General features: G+C 43.6%; 2 protein-coding genes and 1 long non-coding RNA gene across 3 annotated transcripts in view; 1 reads left to right on the plus strand and 2 right to left on the minus strand.

The window, feature by feature from the left end:
• Nucleotides 1–23,308, minus strand: part of LCA5 (lebercilin LCA5) — a 160,063-nt gene extending 136,755 nt beyond the window's left edge. Inside the window, exon 1 of the mRNA XM_060283367.2 lies at nt 23,074–23,308. The gene's annotated coding sequence lies outside the window, so the exon portion shown is untranslated. The remainder of the gene's footprint in view (nt 1–23,073) is intronic.
• LOC132593399 (uncharacterized) lies at nt 8,477–22,654 on the minus strand. Its single transcript, XR_009558850.1, has 2 exons — nt 22,515–22,654; nt 8,477–8,873 (listed from the first exon to the last, which is right to left on the minus strand). It is a non-coding gene; the product is annotated as an uncharacterized lncRNA (long non-coding RNA).
• Nucleotides 22,729–26,576, plus strand: part of SH3BGRL2 (SH3 domain binding glutamate rich protein like 2) — a 54,519-nt gene continuing 50,671 nt past the window's right edge. Inside the window, exons 1-2 of the mRNA XM_030859354.2 lie at nt 22,729–22,788; nt 22,999–23,322. Coding sequence (XP_030715214.2) covers nt 22,729–22,788; nt 22,999–23,322 — 384 coding nt within the window. The remainder of the gene's footprint in view (nt 22,789–22,998; nt 23,323–26,576) is intronic.

Genomic DNA, 26,576 nt, shown 5'->3' on the forward strand with positions numbered 1-26,576 from the left:
TATTTTGACTTGATTCTCTTCATGACATTATTGTGCTTTCCCTCAGGAAGATGGGTTTGGAGCATTAGGTGATGTGAGACAGGGCAGCTGGAACCTGGGTGTCTGGCCCCAGTCCCAAGCCAGGGGACAGTGAGAGGGGAGAGGCCACATCTGCCACCTCAGTTTCCAGGGGACACTCTGTGCACGTAGATTGTGGTGGGTGACAGTCTGAGCTGTTCAGTTATGTTTTTTCTCCATAGACATTCTCTGTTCTCTCCCCCTGCCCACTTCTCCCCAACACAGGGCGAGATGGGAAGCAAAAGGGTCTGCAGGCCCTGCTGGCTTTTGCTTTCCAAAAGCCAAACCCATGGAAGAGGACAGGGTTTGAGGCAGAGGCCGACCCCTGGAGGACCTTGGAAGGAGGTAATTAGGCTTAAATTAGGCATGAGATGGGACTCTCATGATGGGACTAATGCCCTTTTAAGAAGAGGAAGAGAGGCCAGTGTGATCTCTCCTTCCAGCGCACGCAGCGAGGACAGGCCACGTGAGCGAGAAGGCGGCTGTCTGTGGCTGCAGAAGCGAGGCCTCACCAAGCACTTTGATCTTGGACTTCCCAGCCTGTAGAACTTTGAGAAATAAACATCCGGTGTTTAAGCCACCTAGTCTATGGTATTTTGTTATAGCAGCCCAAGTCGCCTAAGACAGACGGAGAAGTCTTCAAAGACCATTATTCGGAGAACTTTTCATCATTTTTAGCACTCTGTGAGCCTCCCTCCCAGACTCGAAGGCAATGGTGGGAGAGGAAGGGCCCCAATACTGACTAAATGAAGCCCAGGTCTGTTTGGGTAGAGGCCTGAAGTAGAGATTAAGTTGATGAACAGATTATAGAAAAAAAGGGACCTCCCTGGTGGTCCAATGGCTAAGACTCAGTGTTCCCAACGCAGAGGGCCTGGGTTCAATCCCTGGTCAGGGAACTAGATCCCACATGCCGCAACTAAGAGTTCGCATGCTGCAACTAAAGATCCTGCAGGCTGCAACGAAGATCCCGCGTACCACAACGAAGACCCGGTGCAGACAAATAAGTAAATAAATAAATATTTTTAAAAAGGTTATAGAAAAAAACCCAATATTTCTTGTATAAATGCATTTGTGGACAGAATCGTTTCAGCAAGCATAGATAGTGCTATGGTCTGAATGTTTGTTTCCCCCCTGCCCCAAATCCACATGTTGAAACCCTAATCCCCACTGATGATGGTATTAGAAGGTGGGGCCTTGGGGAGGTAATTAGGTCATGAGGATAAAACTCTCATACACAGGATTAATTCTTCTATAAAAGAGACGCCACAGAACTCCCTAGCCCCTTCCACCATGTGAGGACACAGTGAGAAGTCTGTGACCCAGAAGTGGGTCCTCACCTGACCCTGCTGGCACCTGATCTCAGACTCCCAGCCTCCAGAACTGTGAGAAATAAATTTCTGTTGTTTCTAAGGTACCCAGTCTATGATATTTTGTTATAGCAGTCCAAACAGACTAAGACAAGTGGCTTTCTATTCTCACACCATCCTGAATTTTAATTTCGATTTACACTGATCAGAAGTAATAACAAATGGGATTCTACTCTATCCTTTGTATTTTACCAAAAAAATATCACATTCATCTGGAGACAGTGCTCTCGGCACCAGAATAAGTGCTTTCCTGCTTTTTGTTCTGCCTTTTAAAAGACACACAAGGGGCTTCCCTGGTGGTCCAGTAGGTAAGACTCCGTGCTCCCAATGCAGGGGGCCCAGGTTCAATCCCTGGTCAGGGCACTAGATCCCACATGCATGCCACAAGTAAGAGTCTGCACACTGCAACTAAAAGATCCGCATGCCGCAGTGAAGATCCTGTGTGCTGCAACTAAGACCTGGCGCAGCCAGAATAATTAAATAAATATTTTAAAAAATAAATGAAAAAAATAAAAAGAAATACAAGGTCGGGCAGTTTATTTAACCTCCCTAACCCTGTAGTTTTTCATCTGCAGTATTAAGAAGGCACTTATTGAACTGACAAGAACCATGCACAAATGGGGTACTGACAGTCAGTCTCTGGCTGTGTCACTCCTGGTCTCTATGGCTGTGTCACCATGAATGAGTTTCTTTACCCATGTTTCGTCAGTGCTGAGTGAACAGTGGGTACTTGACACACAAATGATGATGAAGAAACGTCTTACTGATAATAATGTCCTTGAACATTTGTCAAGTGTTCTGTTGTTCCCAAGGCAGGTCCAAATATTGAATGTGGTTTGATCCTTTTAGCAGCGCTATGAAGTAGGTATTGCTATGCACTCCTGTAACAGGGAAGAACAAATCTGACTCCTTATTAGATCTGTTTCTTTTTCTTTAAGCTTTGTGCTTTGCAGCCTGTGCTGAGTCATGCTGGCTCTGCACCTTTTGTAAAAGAATGTTGCCTATAGCCTGGTATGTACAGAATAGCCTATTCTCAAGTCTCTGACCTTTAAGAGTATAACATTTTTCCATTCCTATAAAGATAAAAAGTTGCAGAATGGAGAAAAACATTTCTTTTGTTGGAGGTTTATAGGAACATGGTGACCTGACGTGGTGGACAGCTGCAACAACAAAGGATTCTGGCACCAAGAAGTCTGCAACAAGTAACCCTGCCCCCCCTTACCTTGCGTTTAAAAGTGCTTTGCTGAAACCCTTTGGGAAGTTTGGGGGGTGATGCAGAGTTTGTTTTGGGTCCCATATTCATACTCTGAGTTCTGATTTCTTCCTTGATGATAAAGCCACCTCTTTTAACCAGAAATTGGAAATGGAAATGTTGCTTTCCTCATTTTGCTTCGTAATAAACACTACATAATGTATCTGGTTCTTCTAACTCTCTCATGAAGGCTCTTATAGAAAACACTAAAATAAAGAGTATTCATCGTCAGTAGCCCCGGGGCTTCCTTCTCAGACCCATTTCTTACTCTGTCCTGTCTTCCTACTTCCCTGTTCCCTTGTGCTGCCTGGCCTCTTTTCTTGCTTGAGGAACAGGTTGTTGCCTTGTTGCCGGCGGGGACAGTGGAGTCACATTGCCTGGTTCGTGGCTCTGCCACTTACTGGCTCCATGACCTCAGCAAATTCCTCAACCTCAGAGTTCTCGCCTTTAAAACGTGGAACTGTGGAGTCACTCACTTCCTAACGTGACTGCAGTGAAATGGGCTCACGTAAAGAACCCGGCATAGCGTCTGTCCATTAGAAACTGTGCTGTACATGTCAGGTGCTGTGGTCTCTCAGGAAAGGCCCCTAATCAGCTCATCTGGACTAAAGTGTGTCAGACTATGTTTGTTACAGGCTTTTTTACATTTTGTTTAATGCTATGGTCCTCAAACTCTGAGACTCACCGAAAATGCCTGGGAAGCTGTCCACCGGGCTGGGTTCTGAGTCAGTAAGCTTGGGTAGGGCCAGGGCTGCCGCCCTCCAAGCAAGCCTGAGGGGACCAGTGTTCAAAAACCACAAGTATAACAGGAAGAGCAAAGGCTTTGGAGGCAGAGACCAGAGTCGGTTTCAAGTCATGTGACCTGGGACCTGATACTTGACTCTCCATACTACATCCAAAAACTAGGCATAAAAATACCTCTGTCATGGGGTTAGTATTCGAAAAAAGTAGAGAGTGTATAAAGGCCCTAGCACCATGGGATCTCAGTGCATGAGGGTGGTGTATACAGAAGGAACCTCAGAGAAGTTCTAATTAAGTCTCTTTGCATTACAGAAGGAAAAACAGACTTACATGGTTAAATTAATAGATGCTCAAAAGACACTCACTGAAAGGGGACCAGGTCTTGCACATCAGAGCTGGGACTTGAGTTTGTCTTTCCTGTGAGCGTCAAACTCAGAGCCTTAACAAAACGCCAGGCTCTAGCCCTTCACGATAAAGCTCACTCTCATATGTTATGTTATTAGCGTGTAACCCTCTCAGGATCTTTAGAAGGGGTGATCACCACACAGCACGAGATTGGTAATGGTGGAATTTTACGCAGTCAAGGAGGGAAGTATTACCTACCGTACGATGCTCTGTGTTCAGTATGGAACTGCAGCCAGAGGGCAGCCAGAGGGCTTCCTCCGAATCCCTCAGCATGACGTTCTGAGCTAAATACTATGCTACCCTAGAAATCTGGTACCGTACCTGCCATCACACTATTGTGAACAATTTCTTGAATTGAAGAAGCGGAGGCTAACTGTCTTGTCAGCACAACCCGAAGTGGCTGGCTATTGTCATGAGTATCTCTTCCTTAAAAATGAAATGTTTCTGTTCATTTCCATCCTCAGAGTTGCAAAGAAAATTTGGAAATACTCTACACATTTTGAATTTTAAAGCTGAGAGGATCTAATGAATTGTGCTTTCAATCGTTTTGGACCACAGTGCATAGTAAGAAATACATTTACATATGACCCGGGTCTCTCTCTCTCTCTCTCACACACACACACACACACACACACACATACATATTCTATTCTATTTCACATTATTATTTGTATTTATTCTATTTCACATTTTAATATCTGTTAGACCTATTAAGTTGGTTTCTTGATCCATTCATGACCTGAAGTTTTAAAAATACTGCTATAGAGATGAGTTCGACCTCTCCATGTTATACGGAGGAAAAAAAAGAAAGCCCAGAAAAATGAAGTAACTTATCCAAGGTCGCATAGCAAATAGATTGAGAGAACAGCAAATTCAAAGGCAAAGAGGGCTGAAAGAGGATGTAGGGGAGGTCAGTAAGGATAAGGGAGTAGGGGGGGTAGAGGTGAGTGAGCCAGTGCGCCAACATGAAGCTCTGTGTGTGCTCACACACACGTGTGCTCACACAAACTCCACAAGCTGTGGGAGCCCAAGAAGCATTTCAAATAGGCAGCTAACAAACAAAGTCTATGTTTTCAACTACTGGTGGCCAGGGCACTGAGGATGTAGTGGGGCTGGAGAGCAGGGGAGAGGCAATCTCTCCTCTTAATGCCATACCTTCTCTCCTCCCTTGTACCAGCATCTTTCCAACCCTTGCCACATTCCCATCTGAAGCAAGCATCCCATCCCTGGACTTCCTGTCTTCCTAGGACATCCTTGCACTTCCTGATAGCAGCCCTGGTGATGAGAAAACCCATCTGGACGATCCAACATCAGGATTCACAGTTCTATGCTCCCTTGACTCTGATGACCCCCATTGTAACTGCATCACCTGAAACAAGGTCATGCCTTAGACCGTACCAGCACTAGACACTGTTCCCAGGTCTTATCCTATGGAATTGCCCAGATTCATCTCATTTCTCCAGTCACCCATCTCCAATCCCAGCAAGAATTAATTAAATGCTACTAACGTGCAAGGGAATCCATGAGGAGTGGAAGATACCAAGGTATATAATACACAATCCTGTACTCAAGAAGATCCTCATCTTGGGACAGACTGACAAATAAAGAATTAAAATCCAGGGTGATATATGCCATGCTGCTGCTGGTGGCATAATCATAGTAGTTAATAATAGTTAACATCTGTTTGGTGCTTCTTATGACCAGGCACTATTCTACGTGCTATGTGGGTACGAACTCAGCCCTCTTAAACAGGTAAAGGCAATTTAGCTGTAAGTGTCAGAGCCAGGAATCACAGCCAGATACCCTGGCTCCAGAAGCCATGCTAATAACCATCAATGATAAAGAGAGACACATGCTGCTGTGGGAGTCTCTTAGGGGGGACCTCATGGAGAACATTCTGGAAACGATGACCCCTGACATGAGTCTTGAAACGTGATTAGAGTTAGCCAGTTGGAGACTGTGGATGGGAAGGAGGGGATCCAGGTAGAAAGAGCAAAGAGTTGGAGGTGAAAATTGATAGACAACATTATGGGTCAAGCAAACATTTCAGCCTGGCTGGAATGCAGGATGCATGCATGGGTAAGGCAAGAGATAAGGTGGGCGAGATACGAATTTTGTTTTTGTTCCCCGGCACACAGTGTTTGGGGCTCCAAAATGCTGTAAAATGCTATGGCCTCCTTGAAATCTTTCTTCATCCCTGACAGCCAGAGGTTTTTCGTCTTCTATTGTTTTCCAACTCTTGTTCCTACAGCATTTGCACTGGGTCTCACGCTGTCATGTTCTCTGACTTGTCTCACCCTCTGCTGGGTGGTAAGCGTCCCCCTCTCTGACCTGAACCTACCGCAGAGCTTTGCACATAGTAGATACTTACTTCCTCACCCGACTAGTTCCAGGAAGGATTCAGGGGAGCTTCTGAGTACCTAACTGGCACACCGTATAGAAAAAGCTCTGATTGAAACTGAGATAAGCCCTGAGTCAGGTCTGTTGATGGAAATGAAGTATGCGTTTCCTGGGTCATGGAGGTCAGCGGCCACAGGAGATGGAAAGGGCAGTTTTTAGGAAGGGCTGGGATTGTAACCCAGGAGAGATAGCAGGCAGGTCCATGGAGCAGAGGAGGGCTAAAACCACTTTCTGATTTGGTGGGACTCCGGCAGCAGAAACACAAAGAGCCCTAGAAGTGACCCAAGGTGGCCTGGAAGTTCATTCCCTGGGAGGGTGTTCCAGTCCTGGTCCCCTCTCAGGGCTCAGCCTAAAGATTGCTTGTACAAGGGACTGACTCGGGCTCTGGCCGAGGCAGCCCGGAGGACTCGTTATTAATGTCCACAGGGGATGGTGGCCTCGGTACCAGCACTCAGACATTCTTGGGTTGCTTGGGTGCCGCCCCACTGCTCGGGAGGCCATGAGGCCCATGGTTGCTTTAACTTCGGGACCTCCACAGAGGGGATCACGTCCTCCTGGGGTGAGGGCAAGGGGCTCAAATGAGGCTTGGGTTTCAGACAATTCGCAAGAAGGTCTAGACTAACTAGGTCATGAGTTTACACCTGGACTGTCCTCCCTGGCTGATGTGCTTAGAAAAAATAAAGGTTAGAGTCCAGCTGAGTGGACCTTATCGCTACGGTGACTCCGCGAGGCCACTTCTGGGCAGGATGACTCTGCAGCTGGTGGAGTTTATTGGTTAATAAAAGTGCAGGCTTTGGCATGGGGCCCAGATGCAAATGAGGCTCTTCAGCTTACTGGACAAATCACTTCATCTCTCTGAGCTTGCATGTCCACGTCTGTAAAAGGGGAATAATATCTCTCTTAAAAGAGCTGCCATGAGGATTAAGCGTGATCACACCTGCAAAATGCCCAGTGCAGTAACTGATACCTATTAAACACTCCACAAGTTGTGGTTATTTATTTCGACTTCAAGAACCATTGTCTCAATTTAAAAAAAACAACAAACTTAGGGGTTGGGTGATTGTATCATGTGGCAGGTAACTTTACTTTGTCTGCAAAGTAAAGTCTGTTGTTTTCTTTTTTGTCTTGAGGGGAAGAATTAAGACCTCGGTGGTAGCACAGTTTAGCTTCAATGACAATAGCCTTCCTCTTGCGTGGATTCAATTGCTGATACTTCCAAGTATGGTACTTATCTTGCTAAATAAGAAACAGGAGTGTTACACTCATGTTTCTTCCAAGTGCGTACTTACAGGGATGTGCACATGCAAAACATTTCTTAGGACTGATATGGATGTAAATATCATAAGATATCGTTAAGTCAATGCCATAATCATTTCAAAAAGTTTGGCAAGCTCTAGCGTTATATTTTTAAATTTATTAAGAGAGACATCAATTTTAATTTTGACTGTACATATATGTATGTTCTCTTACATAGAGAACTGGATGCTCTATGCTCTGTGTTCTGCTCTTTGGGAGAATTATGAATGATATAGGAAAAATAGTATCTTTGTTAAAACATACCTGAAAATAAATTAATGAGGATCAAGATATTAAAAAAAAAAAAAAGAGCCACTGTCCCCCCCTGTTTGTGAGCTACAGCACACAACAAACTGTACCCATCAAAGGATTTCTGGATTTATATTTTTCTTCACATCTTATATTTCTTTTTACAAAATCTGTTTTAAGCCACCCATGATTTCTTCACGGTTTTATTTTATAAGCATGTGGGCTGAAGCCACCTTCTTTGGCCGTGCTGGTAAGCAGGAGGCCCAAAGAGCTGTTAAGGACGTTTCCTTGGCACAATGTCACCGTGCAGCTCAGGACAGATGGCAGGGCACATACAGCCACGGAGAGACGCAGGAGCCCACCGGAACTGTGATGCTGCACCTGGCCTTGCCCTTGAAAGCCCAGGTGAGACGTATGCTGAAGGGCGACTGTAGCAAAAGGCAGGGAAAGGAGAGACACGGAGGGTGCTGAGGAGTGAGAGGCAAGAATAATAAGAACCAGCGTTTGCTGCGATTCTCAGCTCTGTGACAGTTCTACCCAAGGTTCTTCGTACACATTTTTCTCACTCCATCCTCGTGATGATTATGTGAGACTAGACTATTATCCTGTTAGGAGGATGTGGGCAGATGATACACCTCAGGGATGTCAAGTGACTTGCCTGAGATCACACGAGGTCTTGGCATCCACGACCTCCTGATTCCAGAGCTCATTCTTTTTTTTTTTTTTTTTTTGCGGTACGCGGGCCTCTCCCTGCTGGGGCCCCTCCCGTTGCGGAGCACAGGCTCCGGACGCGCAGGCTCAGCGGCCATGGCTCACGGGCCCAGCCGCTTCGCGGCACGTAGGATCTTCCCGGACCAGGGCACGAACCCACGTCCCCTGCATCGGCAGGCGGACTCTCAACCACTGCGCCACCAGGGAAGCCCCAGAGCTCATTCTTTTACTGGGAAGAACGACAAAGCTTCAAGGAGGTGGTCCTAAATCTTCACCAGCCACTGGCACTCAGGGACCAGACCTCGTCTTCCTGATGGTCACATTAGGGGGTTGGACAGATGATCTCCACGATCCCTTCCACCTCTCACATGCTGCCTTTGTCACTTTGGGAAGCTCTGTTCAGTGACCCAGGGAAGCAAAAAGAAAATGCATGGAGTATCTATTTACTAAGGGTCAGACATCGTCTCTTACTCTATTCAATTCAAATATGAATTTTCACCCAACTTTTGATTATGAGAAATATCAAAACATTGATTCAACAATTATTAAAATTTTGACATATTTGGTTCTTCCATACCTATCTATCTCTCTTCCAAGCTATCTATCATCTATATGAAGTTTTGAAATGAAGTAATGGACATCTCAAGATTTCACCCCTAAATATTTCATCCTGCATCTCCTTAAGAATAACAATATTTTCTTACATAAGCATAAACCATTATCACACCTAAGAAAATTAACAATAGTTCCATATTTATATCCAAGTTTAATAGCCAGTCCAGATTAAAATTTCCTTGTCCCCAATTGCGTTTGTAGCTTTTGCCTGTGTTTTTGAACCCAGATCCAATCAAGTTTCACTCATTGTATTTGGGTAAGCAAGTTAAACAAGAACAGCCCCTCAAACTTTGCTATGTTTGTTTTGTTTTATGACATGGCCTTTTCTTAGAAGAGTCCAGGCCAAAGTCTGGTAGAATAACCCATATTCCGGATTTCTCTGTTTCCTTGTGGTGTTACATAAGTCTCTCCCCTGATTTTTCCTGTAAACTGGAAGCTGGGTCTAAAGACGGGATTGGAATTCTGTTAAACACCTTTGGCAGGGATACTTCATAGATGCTTTGTACTTCATATCATTTCAGTCAGGAGACTCAATGCTAGGTTGAATATGACGCTAAATATGATCTCTTGGCTAAAGTGATAGCCCACAGGTTCTCCCATTGTAAGGATGGGATTCTCTTGAAAATCTGTCTGGCAGGGTGTGGATCATCTGTTCCGTACTTGATAATAGACACATCCATTGATATTTAATTGTATATATTGTTCAATTGATAGTTGCAACTTGGTGATTTTCTAAGTTTTCTTTTCTCCTTCATTTCTTTGCAGGCATACCTCTATAAACAAGACCTTTTCCTTACCTATTGGGGATGAATTACATTTCCTTTTACAAAGGAAGGGTAAATGTCTCCTTCTCTTTGCTAACTTTCATAATAAGGAGTTGCTACGGTCACTTTTGATGGTGGCAAATCGGTTTTTTTCTGTCTTTCTTTGAACAGTGCTACAGACTTGTGGCTTTTTTATTAATTCTACTTTTATGATCAATTGCACTCATTTTTGGTGCTCAAATTGCCCCAAATCTGGCCAGAGGAAGCTCCTTCAAGCTGGCTGGCTCCTGCATCCTTTGAGATGTCCCCATCATTCTTTGAGCACTTCCCTGCTTTTTGGCACAAGAAAAGGTCCTGGGCTCACCTTGTACTTTCCCGCCCCAGATCCAGAATTAGCCATTTCTCCAAGGAACGCTGGGATCTTTTATTGAAAAACAGTATTTGAAATCCAAGATCTCTATACTCAGGGAGCTATTGTACTCATTGCCATTGTACTATCATTGCCTGTAAGCTCTTTCAGTGGCTAAAGCTAAGAAATGTATTTAAATCATGAGTTCATACTGATACTCTCAATTCAAATTTAATATTACATGGCTTTTCTTAACTTTTAAAATTTTACATTGTACCTCTTTTCTCTTACATAGAAACATATCTGTTTCTAATAACATATACATATTTACTAATTTGCTATAGTTTACAATAGACATAAAGTAGATTTAAAATGCAAATAGCAGAAAATTACTTGGTGAATTTTAGATTTTTTTTTGAAGGGGTATTTCTTTTTGTCCTTCAAATATATTCAACTAAAGATGGGCAATAAGAATATTGTGTTCCAATGTCACTCCAAAGAACTATTTTTCTGTATATATTATGTCATCCATATGATCTATAGTTAGAGTAACTTGTTTTGGTTTGATTTCAAATTTGGTTTGCTTTTATTTTCTTTGTGAGTAAATTTTAGTTTTGAACAGGTAAAACATGTTTGAGCATTTATGTAGCTCAAATTCAAAATTACATAAAAATAGAGTTAAAGAATTCAACTATACTTATCCATATCCCCTTGTCTTCTCTATCTCTAGGTAACCAACGATTTTATCAATCTGTTGGTTTGATTTTTGTTTTGTTTTGTTTTGTTTTTGCGGTACACGGGGCCTCTCACTGTTGTGACCTCTCCCGTTGCGGAGCACAGGCTCTGGACGCGCAAGCTCAGCGGCCATGGCTCACGGGCCCAGCTGCTCCGCGGCACGTGGGATCTTCGCGGACCGGGGCACGAACCCATGTCCCCTGCATCGGCAGGCGGACTCTCAACCACTGCGCCACCAGGGAAGCCCTCCAAAACTCTTAACACACACATTCTCTCCTTTTCTTTTTCTGCTGTGTTCCATTCATCAGTCTCACAGGAGCCAGGTTCTGCCTTTTTTTTTTTTTTTTGAGATAAACAAATGTTCTTTCTTTCTTGCTGGGTAATTCTTTTGAAAATATATTCTTTCAAAGTTCATTTCTTAAGTTATCTGTCCTACTTCTGCCCTATTCATTAAAAAAAAAAAAGGTGGATAAACCATTTTGGTTAAATTAAGAGTTTTTTGCCTTTCCCTACAACAATTTTATTCTGACCTTTGAGAGTAATATGGCAAAAAGAAACTAATGCAATGACGTGTGTTTATCATCTAATCCACGCATGCTAGGTGCATGACTGTCGCCTGGCTTGTGAATTACTTAAGCTTCAGCACACGCAGAATAAATTAACCGAGCTCTGAATAGATCACTTATTAGTCTTTGGAGGATAACTGTCTCATAGGAATCTGGAGCCCTGTGTGACGGTCAGCATCCTTTTCAGCCTTGGAGTCAGGAGCAGTGGCAAAGCAATGATGATTTCCTGGCCTGAAAGGAAGGGAAGGGGCTCATGAGAGAGAAAAGGAGCATGTGTGGGCAAAGAAGAGAGACGAGTAGAAGTGAGAGCAAGTAAGGAAGAGAAGCAAGAAAGGAATGGGAAGAGAGGAGAGGAATGGAAGATACTGCAGGAAAAGAGCACAAAGTGTCTAAACTATGTTACAGATGTACGTCTGGTGGAAAAAACTCTCCTCTCAGGGTTGGAAACCATGTTTTCCACTTGTGTATCTTCTGCACATGGTGCTATCCAAAGAATCTGAGGTGGGTTGTAAATCAAGAACTTTGGGAAATACAGTGGCTCTTTTTATTAGTAGCTATTATTTACACATGCTTACCATGTACCAGGCCCTTATTCAAGCACTTAGCATGGGCTATGCCATTTAATTCTTACCCCAAGCCTAGGAATTGGATTTTATAATTATCTCAGTTTTCCTGCTGTGGAAACTGAGGCAAGGATGCTAATTAACTTACCCAAGGTCACACCGAGCAAATGACAGTTACTGTTTTTTGCCACTCACCCTGTCTTCCTTCCTGGCAGAACCCCAGTAGTTTGGGTTGGCTATATGCCCACCCTCCACCCCAAAATCCTTGGGGATAAAGACCTAAACCCATCTTGCCTCTGGCACTCTCCTTCCTGATATGTACTTTCCCAGACTCCCTTGGCCATGTGACCCAGTTCTGATCAAAGAGCTTTAGGGAGAAACCCACTGGGGGGCTTCTGGAAAAGCTTTTCCTCTGTGATAAGAGGAAAGCATATTTTCTGACTGCCCTCTTCTTTCTTCCTACTTGGGATGATAGTATGACAATGCCATCCTTGTGGCTGAGGCAGGCACTTTGCAACCATGAGGCAACGAGCCCAAGGAGGAACATCACTATGCTGAAGATGGCGCACTGGAAAGTGGAAAGCGTCCTGGGCTTTGAGGACGTTGCTGAATTGCGGTGATAAACCTGGATTCACCTCCCTATCCTCTTCTTGTTATGTAATATTTCACATCAAATGTCCTGATTGCTGCCACAAGTTTGTTAGATTTAGCCAAACCTACAGCTGCATGTATGTCAACTGTTATGGGAACAGAAATGGATTTTGGACACAAGAAGCCTGTTTCTGTTTTGGGCTGATAGGCTGCTATTCAGTACCACTGAATTCTGTCGGCTTCAGCACCTCCCACCCTCAACCTTGACTCCACATACACAGTTGTTACGCTTGATTGAGGAACAAAGGCAAAATGTAGCAAACTGTAGGAAAATAGACACTGATGAGATTTTTAAGTACCAAAAATATTACTTATTCTACTAAAACCGGAACAGACATGACACATATTGCAAGTAAACTTTAGATCATACTACAGAGATTCCTTTCCAAGGACCCATACTCCATGTCTCTGCACTGTTCGCACATAACCACCCACTCACTGGCCTTTGTGCTTCTAACCAGGACTTCAGTTTGTGCTAAACCTGTTTTATTCCACCTCTAATGCACATACTCTTTTATGAAGCTTCATATACCCAGCATCTAGTAGAGTGCCTGGTACCTAGTAGGAATTTGATATATACCAGCGGTATGGAATTAAAATCGCATAATATCCCCTCTACTGAACAGCTATCCAATTTATGCATCTCAGGAACTACAAAGACATATTCATATTTTTATGGTCCTGAGAGATGATTTCTTAATAATTATTAAACATTTAAAGAAATGCACATTACTTAAGAGAGGAAGTTTGATAAGTTGCTAATAGAGAGCAGGTGCTCAACAAATAAACCGAACTGAACAGATTGGCTTTTAAAAAGCTACACGTTCGGGGCTTCCCTGGTGGCACAGTGGTTAAGAATCTGCCTGCCAATGCAAGGGACACGGGTTCGAGCCCTGGCCTGGGAAGATCCCACATGCCGCGGAGCAACTAAGCCCATGCGCCACAACTATGGAGCCTGAGCTCTAGAGCCCGTGAGCCACAACTACTGAGCCCACGTGCCACAACTACCGAAGCCCACACACCTAGAGCCTGTGCTCCTCAACAAGAGAAGCCACGACAATGAGAAGCCCACGCACCACAACAAAGAGTAGCCCCCGCTCACCGCAACTAGAGAAAGCCCGCGTGCAGCAATGAAGACCCAACTCAGCCAAAATTTAAAAATAAATAAATTAAAAAAAAAGATTTTAAAAGCTACACGTTCACCATATGATCCAGCAATCCCACTCCTGGGCATATATCCAGAGAAAACCAAAATTAGAAAAGATACAGGCACCCCAATGTTCACTGCAGCACTATTTACAATAGCCAAGACACGGAAGCAACCTAAATGTCCATCAACAGAAGAATGGATAAAGAAGATGAAGTACATATATACAATGGAATATTACTCAGCCATAAAAAAGAATGGAATAATGCCATTTGCAGCAACATGGATGGACCTAGAGATTATCATACTATGTGAAGTAAGTCAGACAAAGACAAATATCATATGATTCACTTATATGTGGAATCTAATTGTAAAAAATGATACAAATGAACTTATCTACAAAACAGAAACAGACTCACAGATACTGAAAACAAACTTATGGTCACCAAAGGGGAAATGTGGAAGGGGGATAAATCAGGAACTTGGGATGAACATACACACACTACAATATATAAAATATATAACCAACAGGGCCTACTGTATAGCACAGGGAACTGTACTCAATGTCTTGTAATAACCTATAATGGAAAAGAATCTGAAAAAGAACAAATATATGTATAACTGAATCACTCTGCTGTACATCTGAAACTAACACAACATTGTAAATCAACTATACTCCAATAAAATCTTAAAAAAAATAAAAAGCTACATGTTCTGGGAAATGTAAATTGTGGTTCAAGTAAAATAAGGCATTCCCACTACATTGTTTTCAGGGCAAGAAGAATTTAACGGGTTTTTCAGATATGTCTGGTTTATAACCAGAAAGCAATTAACACTAGAAGGACTAGAGCTTCATTATTAAGTCCTTCATTTTGTCATAAACTTAGTGATACCTGGGCCAGATCATAGCTTCCCAGTACAGTGAGTGCATTCACAGAGAAGTCTCATTCCCTGACCTTGGTGTTAAAAGGGATTCCACTTAATGCAAAAATGCCTTCCCTCTAAAAAGATGCTATTTAAACCCGACAGCTCTCATTGCAGTGGAGACCAACGTAGAGTGATGGCTGCAATTTAAGTTGCTCTGAATAAAGTGGCTAGAGATGGATGCAAAACTGAGGAAAAGAAGTGGTAACCTAATAAAGGGCTCTATATTTTTTGTCGCCCTTTGATTTTACTTTTTAGGAAAGAGTTGAGAAATTTAAAGGTGAAGAGCTCACTGTTTTTTTCAAAACCATTATAGCTCAAGGTATTTAGAAGTACTAAAAGCAAATGTTCATCATTTCCATTGAGTAGGCCCTTCAAAATCATAGGAAAAGCAATAATAAAAAGGAATAACTGCTACAACAACATCACTTTATATTTGCTTAACCTGACTTTTCCATCTACTCTAATTGAAGCTATATATAAACTTTTTCTTAGACTTGCTCTGTTGCAATTATTCTAAATGGCTTTATGCCTAGCATAATAAGAAATTATAATGAACTGAAAACTCATTAGCAATGTATTCATGAGGAATCAAAATAATTTCAAAATTCAACAACCTAAATGTAAATTTTTGTTTATTATAATATGGCATTCATTTATAAAGTACTGAACTAATAATCAAAATATTGTAGAGTATTGGGAGTTCCTCTAATTTGCCGAGAACTATTTAAGCAATATCAACTTTAACCTTTATCTTGTTATGGTGACGTCATCTCTTGATCTGGAATGTAATCTTGGAGGGGGCAGGGGGAGATGTGTACACACACACACACACACACACACACACGTGTGTGTGTATATATATATATGTATCTCCAAAAAAATTGATTAGGAGAGTCCTACACGGTTAAAAAACAAAATAAAACAATAAAAATAGTCCTTTCCTTCAAGCACCTAGCATACTCTTGTTGAGTTTTCATCTTCCTGAGAAGCCATAATCTCCATGAGGGAGAGGTAAGAGATAGATGGGCCCCTGGGCCAGACAGCTGGTGTTTGTCAAGCAGAGTAAAATTGAAGCTTTGTTCTCACCCAGACACTCCAAGGACAAAGCTGGTGGCAGAAGCTGAGCTCTGCTGAAGTAAAGAGATAAGATGACCACTCCTGAGGCCAAGGAACACTTCCCTGTCTGCACATGCGCAGGAAGGTTCCTTGGGGGTTAAAAAGGGAGGGGGCACTGCCCCATAATAAGTGTGGGCATGCACCCACAGGCCTCTGCGGTGGGATCCATCTTGGCAAAAAGTTGCTCACCCGTCTTAGGGAAGGAGGGTCCTAGGACCCGTCAGGTGTGAAAAAAGAAACAAGATAATTGGCCAAAGGTAAACAAAGACTCAGAAGGACTGTCCTATATAAGTGATTCAAATCACCATTTTACTGGGCTCCTCCTTAGAGAGGATGCCTAGCTTCTGATTTACATAAACTTAAATAAATAAACTGCTTTTCTGTATGCTCTCCCATACAATGTGCTGTGTCTCTAATAATAAACTTTGTACCTGTTTTTACAGTTTTTGCCTCCTTGAAACATTCTTGCTTTCAATGGGGGTAAGAGCTAGGGGAACTTTGCTTCTACCCTCTAACCCCTGATGGTTTAGTGGCTAGGATTCCTGGTTTTCATCCAGGCTACCCAGGTTCAGCTCCTGGGCAAGGAACTAAGATCTCTCTTCAGGACCGCTGACTACTGTCTCTCCGAGATCAACAGTAGGGACTATGTTTGATTCAGTGCTGAGTCCTCAGCATCTAGCATAGCACGTGACACACACTGAATGACTACAGCTGCAAGAAATTAACTGCATGCAAGGTTTTTAGCTCTTCCGGTGGTTACCAGCAGACCTTGAAGCGTCCTTGTTATAGTTCCAATATATATATATAGTGCTCCAAGATGGCTTGTGCATTCACCTCTCTCCTCCTAACTTTTTTCAGATTCTAGTGGGAATAAGGTATTGGGGAAATGAAAGTGTTTTCTCCTGTCAGAGAGGATAGGGAACCCTATTGATTGGATTGAATGTGAACTGATTCAAGAATATGTCCTCGTGTGGAGAAAAAGGAACCTTCCTACACTGTTGGTGGGAATGTGAATTGGTACAGCCACTATGGAGAACAGTATGGAGGTTCCTTAAAGATTAAAAATAGAGCTACCATATGACACGTTAATCCCACTCCTGAGCATATACCCTGAGAAAACTATAATTCGAAAAGATATATGCACCCCAATGTTCACTGCAACACTATCTACAATAGCCAAGACATGGAAGCAACCCAAGTGCCCATCAACAGATAAATGGATAAAGAAGATGTGGTATATATACATACAATGGAATATTACTCAGCCATAAAAAAGAATGAAATAATGCCATTTGCAGCAACATGGATGGACCCAGAGATTATCATACTAAGTGAAGTAAGCCAGAAAGAGAAAGACAAATATCATATCATGATATCACTTATATGTGGAATCTAAAAAAAAAAAAGATACAAAAGATACAAATGAACTTACTTACAAAACAGAAAGAGACTCACAGGCATAGAAAACAAACTTATGGTTACCGAAGGGGAAAGGGGGTGGGGGATGGACAAATTAGGAGTTTGGGATTAACATATACACACTACCGTATGTAAAATAGATAACCTACTGTATAGCACAGGGAAATCTACTCAACATTTTGTAGTAACCTATAAGGGAAGAAAATCTGAAAAAGAATATACATATATATATATGTGTATATATACACACACACACACACACATATATATATATATCTGAATCGCTGTACACCTGAAACTAATACAACATTGCAAATCAACTATACTTCAATTTAAAAAAAAAAAAAAAAGAACATGTCCTGAATGTTGGTTTCAAGCCTAATTCCTTGCTTTACGATTTGCCTCCAGTTCTTCAACATGACGGCTGAAAGTTCCATCCAGTTCAGGGATCGCTTAGTATGGTTCTGTCAATTAAGATTTTATTTTATTAAGAATAGACAGAATGGCCCGATGAAGCCACATAAAAGCAGCGAATGAATTTTCTGACAAAATTCAAGCCGCCTTACTTGCCTTTATTGCTGCTTCATTTCACTAATACTCCTTTTCTCTTAAGTATGGTCTCTAAACTTCATTAACATCAAAAAGATTTTAAGTACTTTAACAGGACATGGCACTGGACAAGAGGCTCATACGAACCAGATCCCTGTTATTTAGCAAGTTCAAATCACAGACATGAGACAGAAATATTTACAGGATTTATATGCTTTATGCAAATGAAGGCCATTCCTTGATTTACTTTGCGTGATTCGTAACAGCTAATACTTTGTGAGTCCCAACTGTGTCCCAGGCACTGTGTGAATAGCACTTTACTTACATCTTCTCCACTAAGCCCCCAACAACAACTCGGAAGGGGAGGTATTGGAAAGTTACCTAAACTGCCTAAGGAAGCTTATAGAGCTGGGACATCAATCCAGGTCTGACTCAGAGGCCCGTTCCTTAACCACTCTGACCTATCCCTGCCCTACCCCTGCCCTTTGGCTTATAACCTCCACTCCCACAAATCTGTCGCCTACTAACAGCCAAATGTGCTCATTGAGCTTTCAGGGGAGCTACTGCCTGGAGTAGGGCAGGGATGTTACACGCATGGTGTGGTGACTGACATTCTTTAAAAAGTGAAATTCCTGGGACTTCCCTGGTGGTCCAGTGGGTAAGCTCCGCACTCCCAATGCAGGGGACGCAGGTTCAATCCCTGGTCAGGGAACTAGATCCCGCATGCATGCCGCAACTAAAGATCCGGCACAGCCAAAATAAATAAATAAATGTGTGGGTTTTTTTTTAAAGTGAAATCCTTGGGGAGCTAGACAGTCTTGGATTAAGTGCTGTTAAGGACAGACACCCCCGACAAAACAGAATTATCAATCAGATTCAATGCCACTCTAAAAATAAAATCTGGACAGTTGGGAGACTCCAGACTGTTTCAGAGAGCTCTTCATTTAATCTGTAGATAAACCTGAAAGAAGAATGTTTCTGTTCCCTGACTCCCCTGCAAGCTTCTGTCCTTGTTCATTCTCTTATTACTCCTCAACTTCCAATTAGAAAAGACTAGATCGTTCCCTCTACTGCCTCATTAGCTATCGCTGCGATGTGGCTTCTGCCTCTGCCCTCCTGCTGGCAATGCTCTCATAAAGGTCAGCAATGATAACAAACCATTATTATAATAACACCCGGTGCTTCTTGTGGCTTTACTGGAGCCAAACACCAGGCTCAGAGCTTTATTTATGTTGCAGGGAGAAACCTGGAGAACCCTAGGGCTGTATGGGACTTACGAGTCAATATTGAAAGATGAGAACATTTTAGACAAAAATCTGTATTTTTGAGTAGTGTTGTCCAGTTTGCTACAGTCCTCTCGGTGAAGACATGTGCACTTGGACCTACCCCACCTCTCTCATTTATGTCACCTGCCTGACCCCTATAGGGAGAGGATTTACTATCTGCGCTTTACATAGATATTCTGGCCGGGATTGTGTAGCTGCCAGGAAAAGAGACGTTATACACCTTAAATTTACACAATGTTATATATCAATTACATGTCAATAACACTAAGGAAAAAACCCACTCTCGCCAGATGTTCTATCACGACTTGTAAAAGGGATCGATTTCTAGGCAATGCAGGAGCAGCCTCCATGATGCCTAATGACCTACTCCATTTTCTGAGTTCTGTCTTAAGTTTCAGCCACCTGCTCTATCTGCAGACTTGACTTGTCAGATCAGCACGGAATCCTCTCTGTGCTATGATACCCTGGTGGTGATCTTGGACTCTTAGCTTATGTTCCAGATTGCTTTCTACTCTCTGTCACTCTCTGGGTCCCAACTCTATACTGGCTACTGTGGGTTCCTGCACTGCTAACACTTCGTCCTGAATACAAGCTTTAAGGATAAACCTCTTCACTGAGGGTCCAAAAAACAGAGCTAACTATGACCAGAGTAATCTTCTCAAAGTACAGTTCTTTTTTTTTTTTTTTAAGACTTGGTTTTAACAAATTTGTTTAAAATAGTTTTTTTTTGTGGCTGTGTTGGGTCTTCCTGGCGGTACGCGGGCCTCTCATTGTGGTGGATTCTCTTGTTGCCAAGCACAGGCTCTAGGTGCGCGGGCTTCAGTAATTGTGGCATGAGGGCTTCAGTAGTTGTGGCTCACAGGCTCTAGAGCACAGGCTCAGTAGTTGTGGCGCACAGGCTTAGTTGCTCCGCGGCATGTGGGATCTTCCCGGACCAGGGCTCGAACCGGTGTCCCCTGCATTGGCAGGTGGATTCTTAACCACTGCAGCACTGGGGAAGTCTTCAAAGTATAGTTCTGATCATATCCTTTTCTTCCTCAGAATGCTTACAAATTAAGTACAACCTTCTTAAGGCACTTTGGGTTGCACAAAACAGAAACCTATTTGGGGTGACTTAGGTTAAGATGAGGAATTTATGATTTGACTACAGGACTATGACACAGGCCTCCAGAGCAGGGATACAGGAACAGGCTGAGCCACAAACAGGGACTGGCAAACTTCTTCTGTAAAAGGGCTACAGAGTAAATGTACTAGGCTTTGCAGGCCATATGGTTTCTGGCATTCTGCCAGAGACAATAGGAAAACTATTGTGTTCTAATAAAACTTTATTTACAAAACAGACAACCAACTGGATTTGACACACAGGCCAGAGTTTTAGGGCCCCTGAGCTAAAGCATTATGAGGATTCTCTGAAACATCTCCATCGCCCTCCACGCCCCTGCTTTGTTGTTCTCTTCCTGTTGACTACCTTCCTCAGCTTCTGTGGTTCTCACGTTGGAACAGGGCTTCTGAAAGCACTGAGCTTCCAGGTCACAAGATGAAGTTCAAGCGTTCTCTCTCTCTCTCAGTCCTAATTTTATTTTTTTTTTTTCAAAAATTTATTTATTTATTTATTTTTGGCTGTGTTGGGTCTTCGTTTCTGTGCGAGGGCTTTCTCTAGTTGCGGCGAGCGGGGGCCACTCTTCATCGCGGTGCGCAGGCCTTTCACTGTCGTGGCCTCTCATGTTGCGGAGCACAGGCTCCAGACGCGCAGGCTCAGTAGTTGTGGCGCACGGGCCCAGTTGCTCCGCGGCATGTGGGATCTTCCCAGACCAGGGCTTGAACCCCTGTCCCCTGCATTGGCAGGCAGATACTCAACCACTGTGCCACCAGGGAAGCCCTAGTCCTAATTTTAAATCCTTAGGGAAGAGATGTTGCCTGGCCTTGCTTGGCTCAGACGCTCACCCCTCAACCTATCAGCTGTGGCCAGGGCTCTGGGTCTTGCTCTATGAACCAGGGGCGTGTTGGGAAACCACCCCTACAAGCTCTTGGATCAAAGCTGAGGAAGAGATTCCAGAAAAAGGCAGGGAGTTAGGCAGACAACCCGGTGAGAGCCTCTTGCTGCATTCAACCAAAGCTGTATTTTCAGCATTGCCCCCTGTTAGGACCCTGATTTTCCTTCCTGAAGCAAAATGGACCCCTTGCTGTTCCTATAGACCCTGCATTTTCCATCCTGCATCCCTTCTATCTGCCAGCAGAAATTCTACTCACCTTTAAAGTCTCTTCTAGAAGGCCACCCTTTCCCTCGCTTTCCTTTATATCCATACAACACTCTACTGGTACAGTGTATCTCATTCTGTCACTATTTCTGTACCTGACTTTTTGTTTTGCAGACAACAGGTGCTCTGCTGACTGAGGAAATGACTTATTCAGCTTTTCACCCACTCTGGTACCGGTTAGAGCACAGGCTCTGAGTTCTCATTTGTTGAGTTTAACCATATCCTCAAAGCTGAATAATTCCAAACCAAAGAAATTGAGACTTTTATAAAGTTGCATTTATATAGGAAATACGGTATCTACCTTTAAGAAAATTATTGTAAAAGTAATAAACATTCATTTCCGCGTTTATGGTGACCAAATTAAACTAAATCTGCAGAGAGAGATTATCTACAGCCAGCAAAATTTATAGTTAAAATTGTTGAATAGTAAGAAGAAATAAAGTCCCATTAGCATTGTATCTTCTGTCACTGTACTAAATAAAAAATGGAATACTACAGACATGACTTCTGATAAATAGGGACGGTTATACACTTGAAATATTCAAAATCGCTCTAAAAAACAAATGCTCCAAAACGATTAGTGTTTGTGCAAGAATTTTACCAAAGAGCCGGAGACCTCATCATCTAATTTCTTTGTTTCTAGAACTATTAATTAACATTGCTCCCAGAACTCTGCTAAAACTCCCCTGCTGCAAGGAAGAAAGTAAATACAGTACTGCAGGGAAAACGGGTTCATTTTCACGGAGCTGCGAGAGGCTTGCGCTTTCGTGAAACAGAAAACACTTGCTGAAGAACTATTCCTAAACTCTTAGCAACTACATAGAAGCTTTTTATTTTAACAGCATCCTCCTGGGAGACTGCGCTGGAATGTGCAGCAGGTCTGAAAAAGGCACAGATTTGGCTCAACTGTAAATATCAGGTGCACAGAGGCGAAGCCATTGTGGAGGGGAGGGGAGGGGAGGGGAGGGGGTGGGGCGGGCGGGGTCCTGATTCCCGATGCTGATAGTACGATTCTAATTTCGCTTGCTATTTATTTTTTCTGCTACAATTACAGTTTTGCTAGAAAAATAAAATATCGGCTGTGCTCTCACCTGGGTTTCTAATGTTCAGCGTCTACCGAAAAAGAAAACCTCTCATTTACCCCGCAAAGAATCACCTTTCCGCACCTCCAGAGCCGCTGGGAAAAGAGAGGAGCGCGCGTCCCCACCGCCCTTACCGTCCCCACTTCCCCGAGCGCCCGGCCCGCCCCACCCCGCCGGCCGCGAGTCGCTGGGGCTTGCTGGGCGGGCAGGAGACCCGGAGACGATGGGTCTCCGCGTCACCACTAAGTCTGTGGACGTTTCTGGGAGGGGATGCTCCACACCAGTAAACCACAACACTGAAACCCCAGCTCGGACTTTGAACCAAGCTCTTCTTGCCTAGTTTTCTTTTTGCCCCTTCGTCTCGCCAGGATCCTCGCCACCCCCGTCATAGCTTCTTCCCGGCCTCGGGTGGCCTTCCAGCCACCTGCGCGCGACCGGCATCGACGCGCAGCAAGGAGGCGGTTGGTAAGAGCTCAGTCCACCGCCATCCCAGGGAGCTGCGGAGACTACAACTCCCATCACGCCCCGCAGCCGGCTCCCTCCCCTCCCCTCTGCCCCCCCTCTCTACCTTGGCCGGCGGTTGGGAAGCTCTCAGCTTTTATCTGCAGACCGGGCGGGAGGGTTCCGGATCCCTGCGATCTTCCCAGACCGGAGCGCTGTGCCCGGCGGTGGCAGTGGCGGTGGCGGAGGCTCTCAGCCGAGTTCTGCCTTTGCGTCCGCGCCAGCCCGGAGCCTCCGGGGGGCCGACGGTCAGTCCCGGCGCGGCGAGAGGATGGTCATCCGCGTGTTCATCGCCTCCTCCTCGGGCTTCGTGGCGGTGAGCACGTAGGGGACCGGCCGCGGGCCGGGTCTGCGTGGTAGGGGCAGCAGGGCGCCGATCCTGCGGGAGGCGCGCGGCGCCCGCCCCGGTGCGTCTCGGCGCGCTGCGCGTCCGGCGGCGGGAGCCGGCGCCCGGCAGGTGACCCATCATCCTGGGACAATGAATAGGGCGGGGAGCCAAGGTTGGTGGGGGACCCCGGACTCACCCACGTGCCCACCCTGCACGGCCTGAGACGGAGACAGGAAAATGGAGTCGGCGGGAAGCCCCCAGCTCCAGTTGAGTGGCTCGGGGATTTGGGGATGGGTGGTCCGAGAGCTTCGGGGGTCCCACTTCCCTTGGTGTCAGTTCTTGCCGATTTGGGACACTCAGCCCGGTTCTGTGTTGTACGGGAGCTTGTCAGACTGCTTGGTTTGCTAACCTAGCTCCTGAATCGAACAAGTTTAAGTAGAACTTGCTCTCCACCCTCTGTGCCCCGCCACCAAGCACGTTTCTTCAGTTTTATACCTGCGCAGAGAGAACAGTAAACCAGGTTTGTCCTGTCGTGCCAGGGGTTTTTGTTTTGTCCTTTTTTTTTTTTGGCCTCGGGTACTATAAATATTTTTACATATATATGTAAAATGTGGTGCGTTTGGTTTCTTTTCTCCAGTAATGCTGTGCTCAGTTTCATCTTGGGGATATATAAATTGTGGTCTCTTTCATTATTTTAAGCTGTTTTGTTTGGTCGATATTCTTGAATTTTTTTTTAGGAAGAAGTTACATAGCTAGATATCAGACTTTAGGGAAAAATTCAGTAATATACTTGATAGCCCACTGAATAAGACAGGTAGCAGTATGTTCTACACGATTAGATTATTAAGATTTGGTTACCTTAGCTAAGAGTAAAACTCTAGATTTAAGAGGCTCTTTGGTGAGATACAGATTCAAATACATCAGAAAGTGCAATGCTGATAGCTTAAAATTTGGTCTGGCCAGTTGGTTGCAGGCCCAGCAACTCAACCATGTTTTCCCCAAATTTGTTTCTGAAGCAGGTGAGATGGAAGGAAGAAAATGTTGTTTGCAACACAACACTGAGGTTTTTTATTTAAAAAGGAATTACCCTACAATAGAAAAAAAGGCCCCCTTTTGCATTAGTTACAATAGATGAGAAATTCCAACTTATCTTTGTATGCAGGCATGCCCTGGTCCCCCACATTCCTGATAGTTTTGGTGTTTCTTGTTATTTGGGGCTGCTTAGTCATACCTGCCTTTTATAGATGTCTGCACTGAAGCTGCACTTCATGTGTTTGGGAAGCCATACTGTTTCATGGATAGATTTTTTTCCAATTCACTTCTTCCTAAGAGTGCTACAAAGCTTTTGGTTTCACCATCAACTTGCGTGCTCCGATAATTGTTGCAATAGCATTTTATTGATTGAAAAAGGGATGCTTTATGTATTAAGATGCCTACGCTACCGATGTTGGACAAGTCAAACTTACGGTAATGACTTGGCTTGTCCTGTAAGAAGGTCGTATATCAAGAGAGTTCTGGAACCCCACATCTCTGTTTCCTCAATTCCATTAACAAATATTTATTGCCTGCCTGCGATGTGCCTTTTTAACTTTTAAATTTAATGTTGGGTGTTTTGCACATGAAGCTAGACCTAAGAGACCCCAGTTTTGAGGAAGGCTCTGACGAGTGGTGTGAGTTTGGTTGAAGTACCTCACCTCTGCTGGAGTTTCTTGTCCATAGAATGAAGGGTTGTGATGAATAACTCAGCATTGCACTCTAGCTTTAAAGTGCTTTGAATTAATTAGTTGGGTAAATGTGGATAAATCCTTATAATGACTTCTTTCCCATTGACAATGTACATGTTAGTATCAAAGTGAATTTATTCTTTTCCTCTGGTGTTTTACTGGGATGGCTCAGGTCCCCTCACTAACACACCCGGTAGTCTGTGTTCCAACAAGATACGGTTTCAGCTGGAAGACATACTCTGTTATCACATACCATATGTACAGCCCATAAATGCTAATTATGTATTTTAAAGTACCTGATCTTTTTGGGTCTCAGACAACCCTCAGTCATTGAGTCCCTCCAATTGTAAATTTATCTCCTATATCAGTACAGAGTTTTTCTGTAATTAGGTAACATCAATACTTTGGGTGAGGGTAAGTTTATGCTTCTATGCAAGAATGGTGATTTCTAAGAGATAATGAAGTTGTTTAGGTCAGCTGTTGAGCAGAAGAGGCTCACTAGGGCTTATGGTATTATGCTGTATTGAGCTGTGAGGGCACAGCTGTGTTTTCCCTCCAGCGGTGTTGCATTGACCATTGGCTCTGTTTCATTCGGTGACCAACCATGACCAGCAAGTGCACGGGAGAATGAATAATGTGATTCCCAAGTCAGTTTGGTTTTAGCTGGAGTGGATTAAACCACAAGGAAGGAATGTGACTAGAAGTAGACGTGGCCAAGTAAGTCCCAGGAATTTCCAAAAAAGATGCTCTGCCCCAGTCAACAATAGATTTAAACAATCTATCTGGGGAAAACTCTCATATCTTGTTCTGATTTGCCTGAACTCTCCAGCTTCAACACCTAACAGTGGTAGTTAGAATAATTAACAGAAGGGGTGATTGCCCTTTTCTCTTCCCCAGCTCCAAGTAAAATCAGCTTTTATAGGAAATAAAAGCAATGCCGCATTATTATGCTACGGCTACTTGAAAATCAGATTTCTTATGCAACTAATCGTGCTGCTGTCATTCATATCATAGAGAAGGGCACTTTATTTCAGTCCTAAGAAAATAGTGTAGTCATAGGAGTGCCGTTTTAAAATCTAATTTATTCTGGTTGTATACCCAGAGGGGAGGTCTTGGTAACTTTATCCAGGAAATGTATTGATATGACTTTTTAATGTAAAAACATTGAAATCAGTCGATTATTTCATTCATTCATTATTTTATTTGCTCAACAAGCATTTTCTAAGGGTCTACTCCTTGCCTAGCCCTGTCCTTGGTCTTGTGGGAATTGGAGGAGAGCAGAGGGTGTGGTTTCTGTCCTCCAGGAATTCAGGTAGGGATCAGGTGGGGAGATAAGATAGGAAAGGTGAAACCACCAGTAATAAAGTACAACCCAAGGACACATGCCTCTTTCAGGAACATTCTTTACCAGAGATAGAAATTATATAGGCGGTGGAGGGATGCATTGCAGGATGTCAGATAAGGAGGAAATGTGCCAGAAATCATAAAATATGCATGTGGGAGCCTCAGGCAGATGGC

This window comes from Globicephala melas, chromosome 14 (genome assembly GCF_963455315.2).
Source record: "Globicephala melas chromosome 14, mGloMel1.2, whole genome shotgun sequence".
In the NCBI taxonomy this organism is placed as follows: Eukaryota; Metazoa; Chordata; class Mammalia; order Artiodactyla; family Delphinidae; genus Globicephala; species Globicephala melas.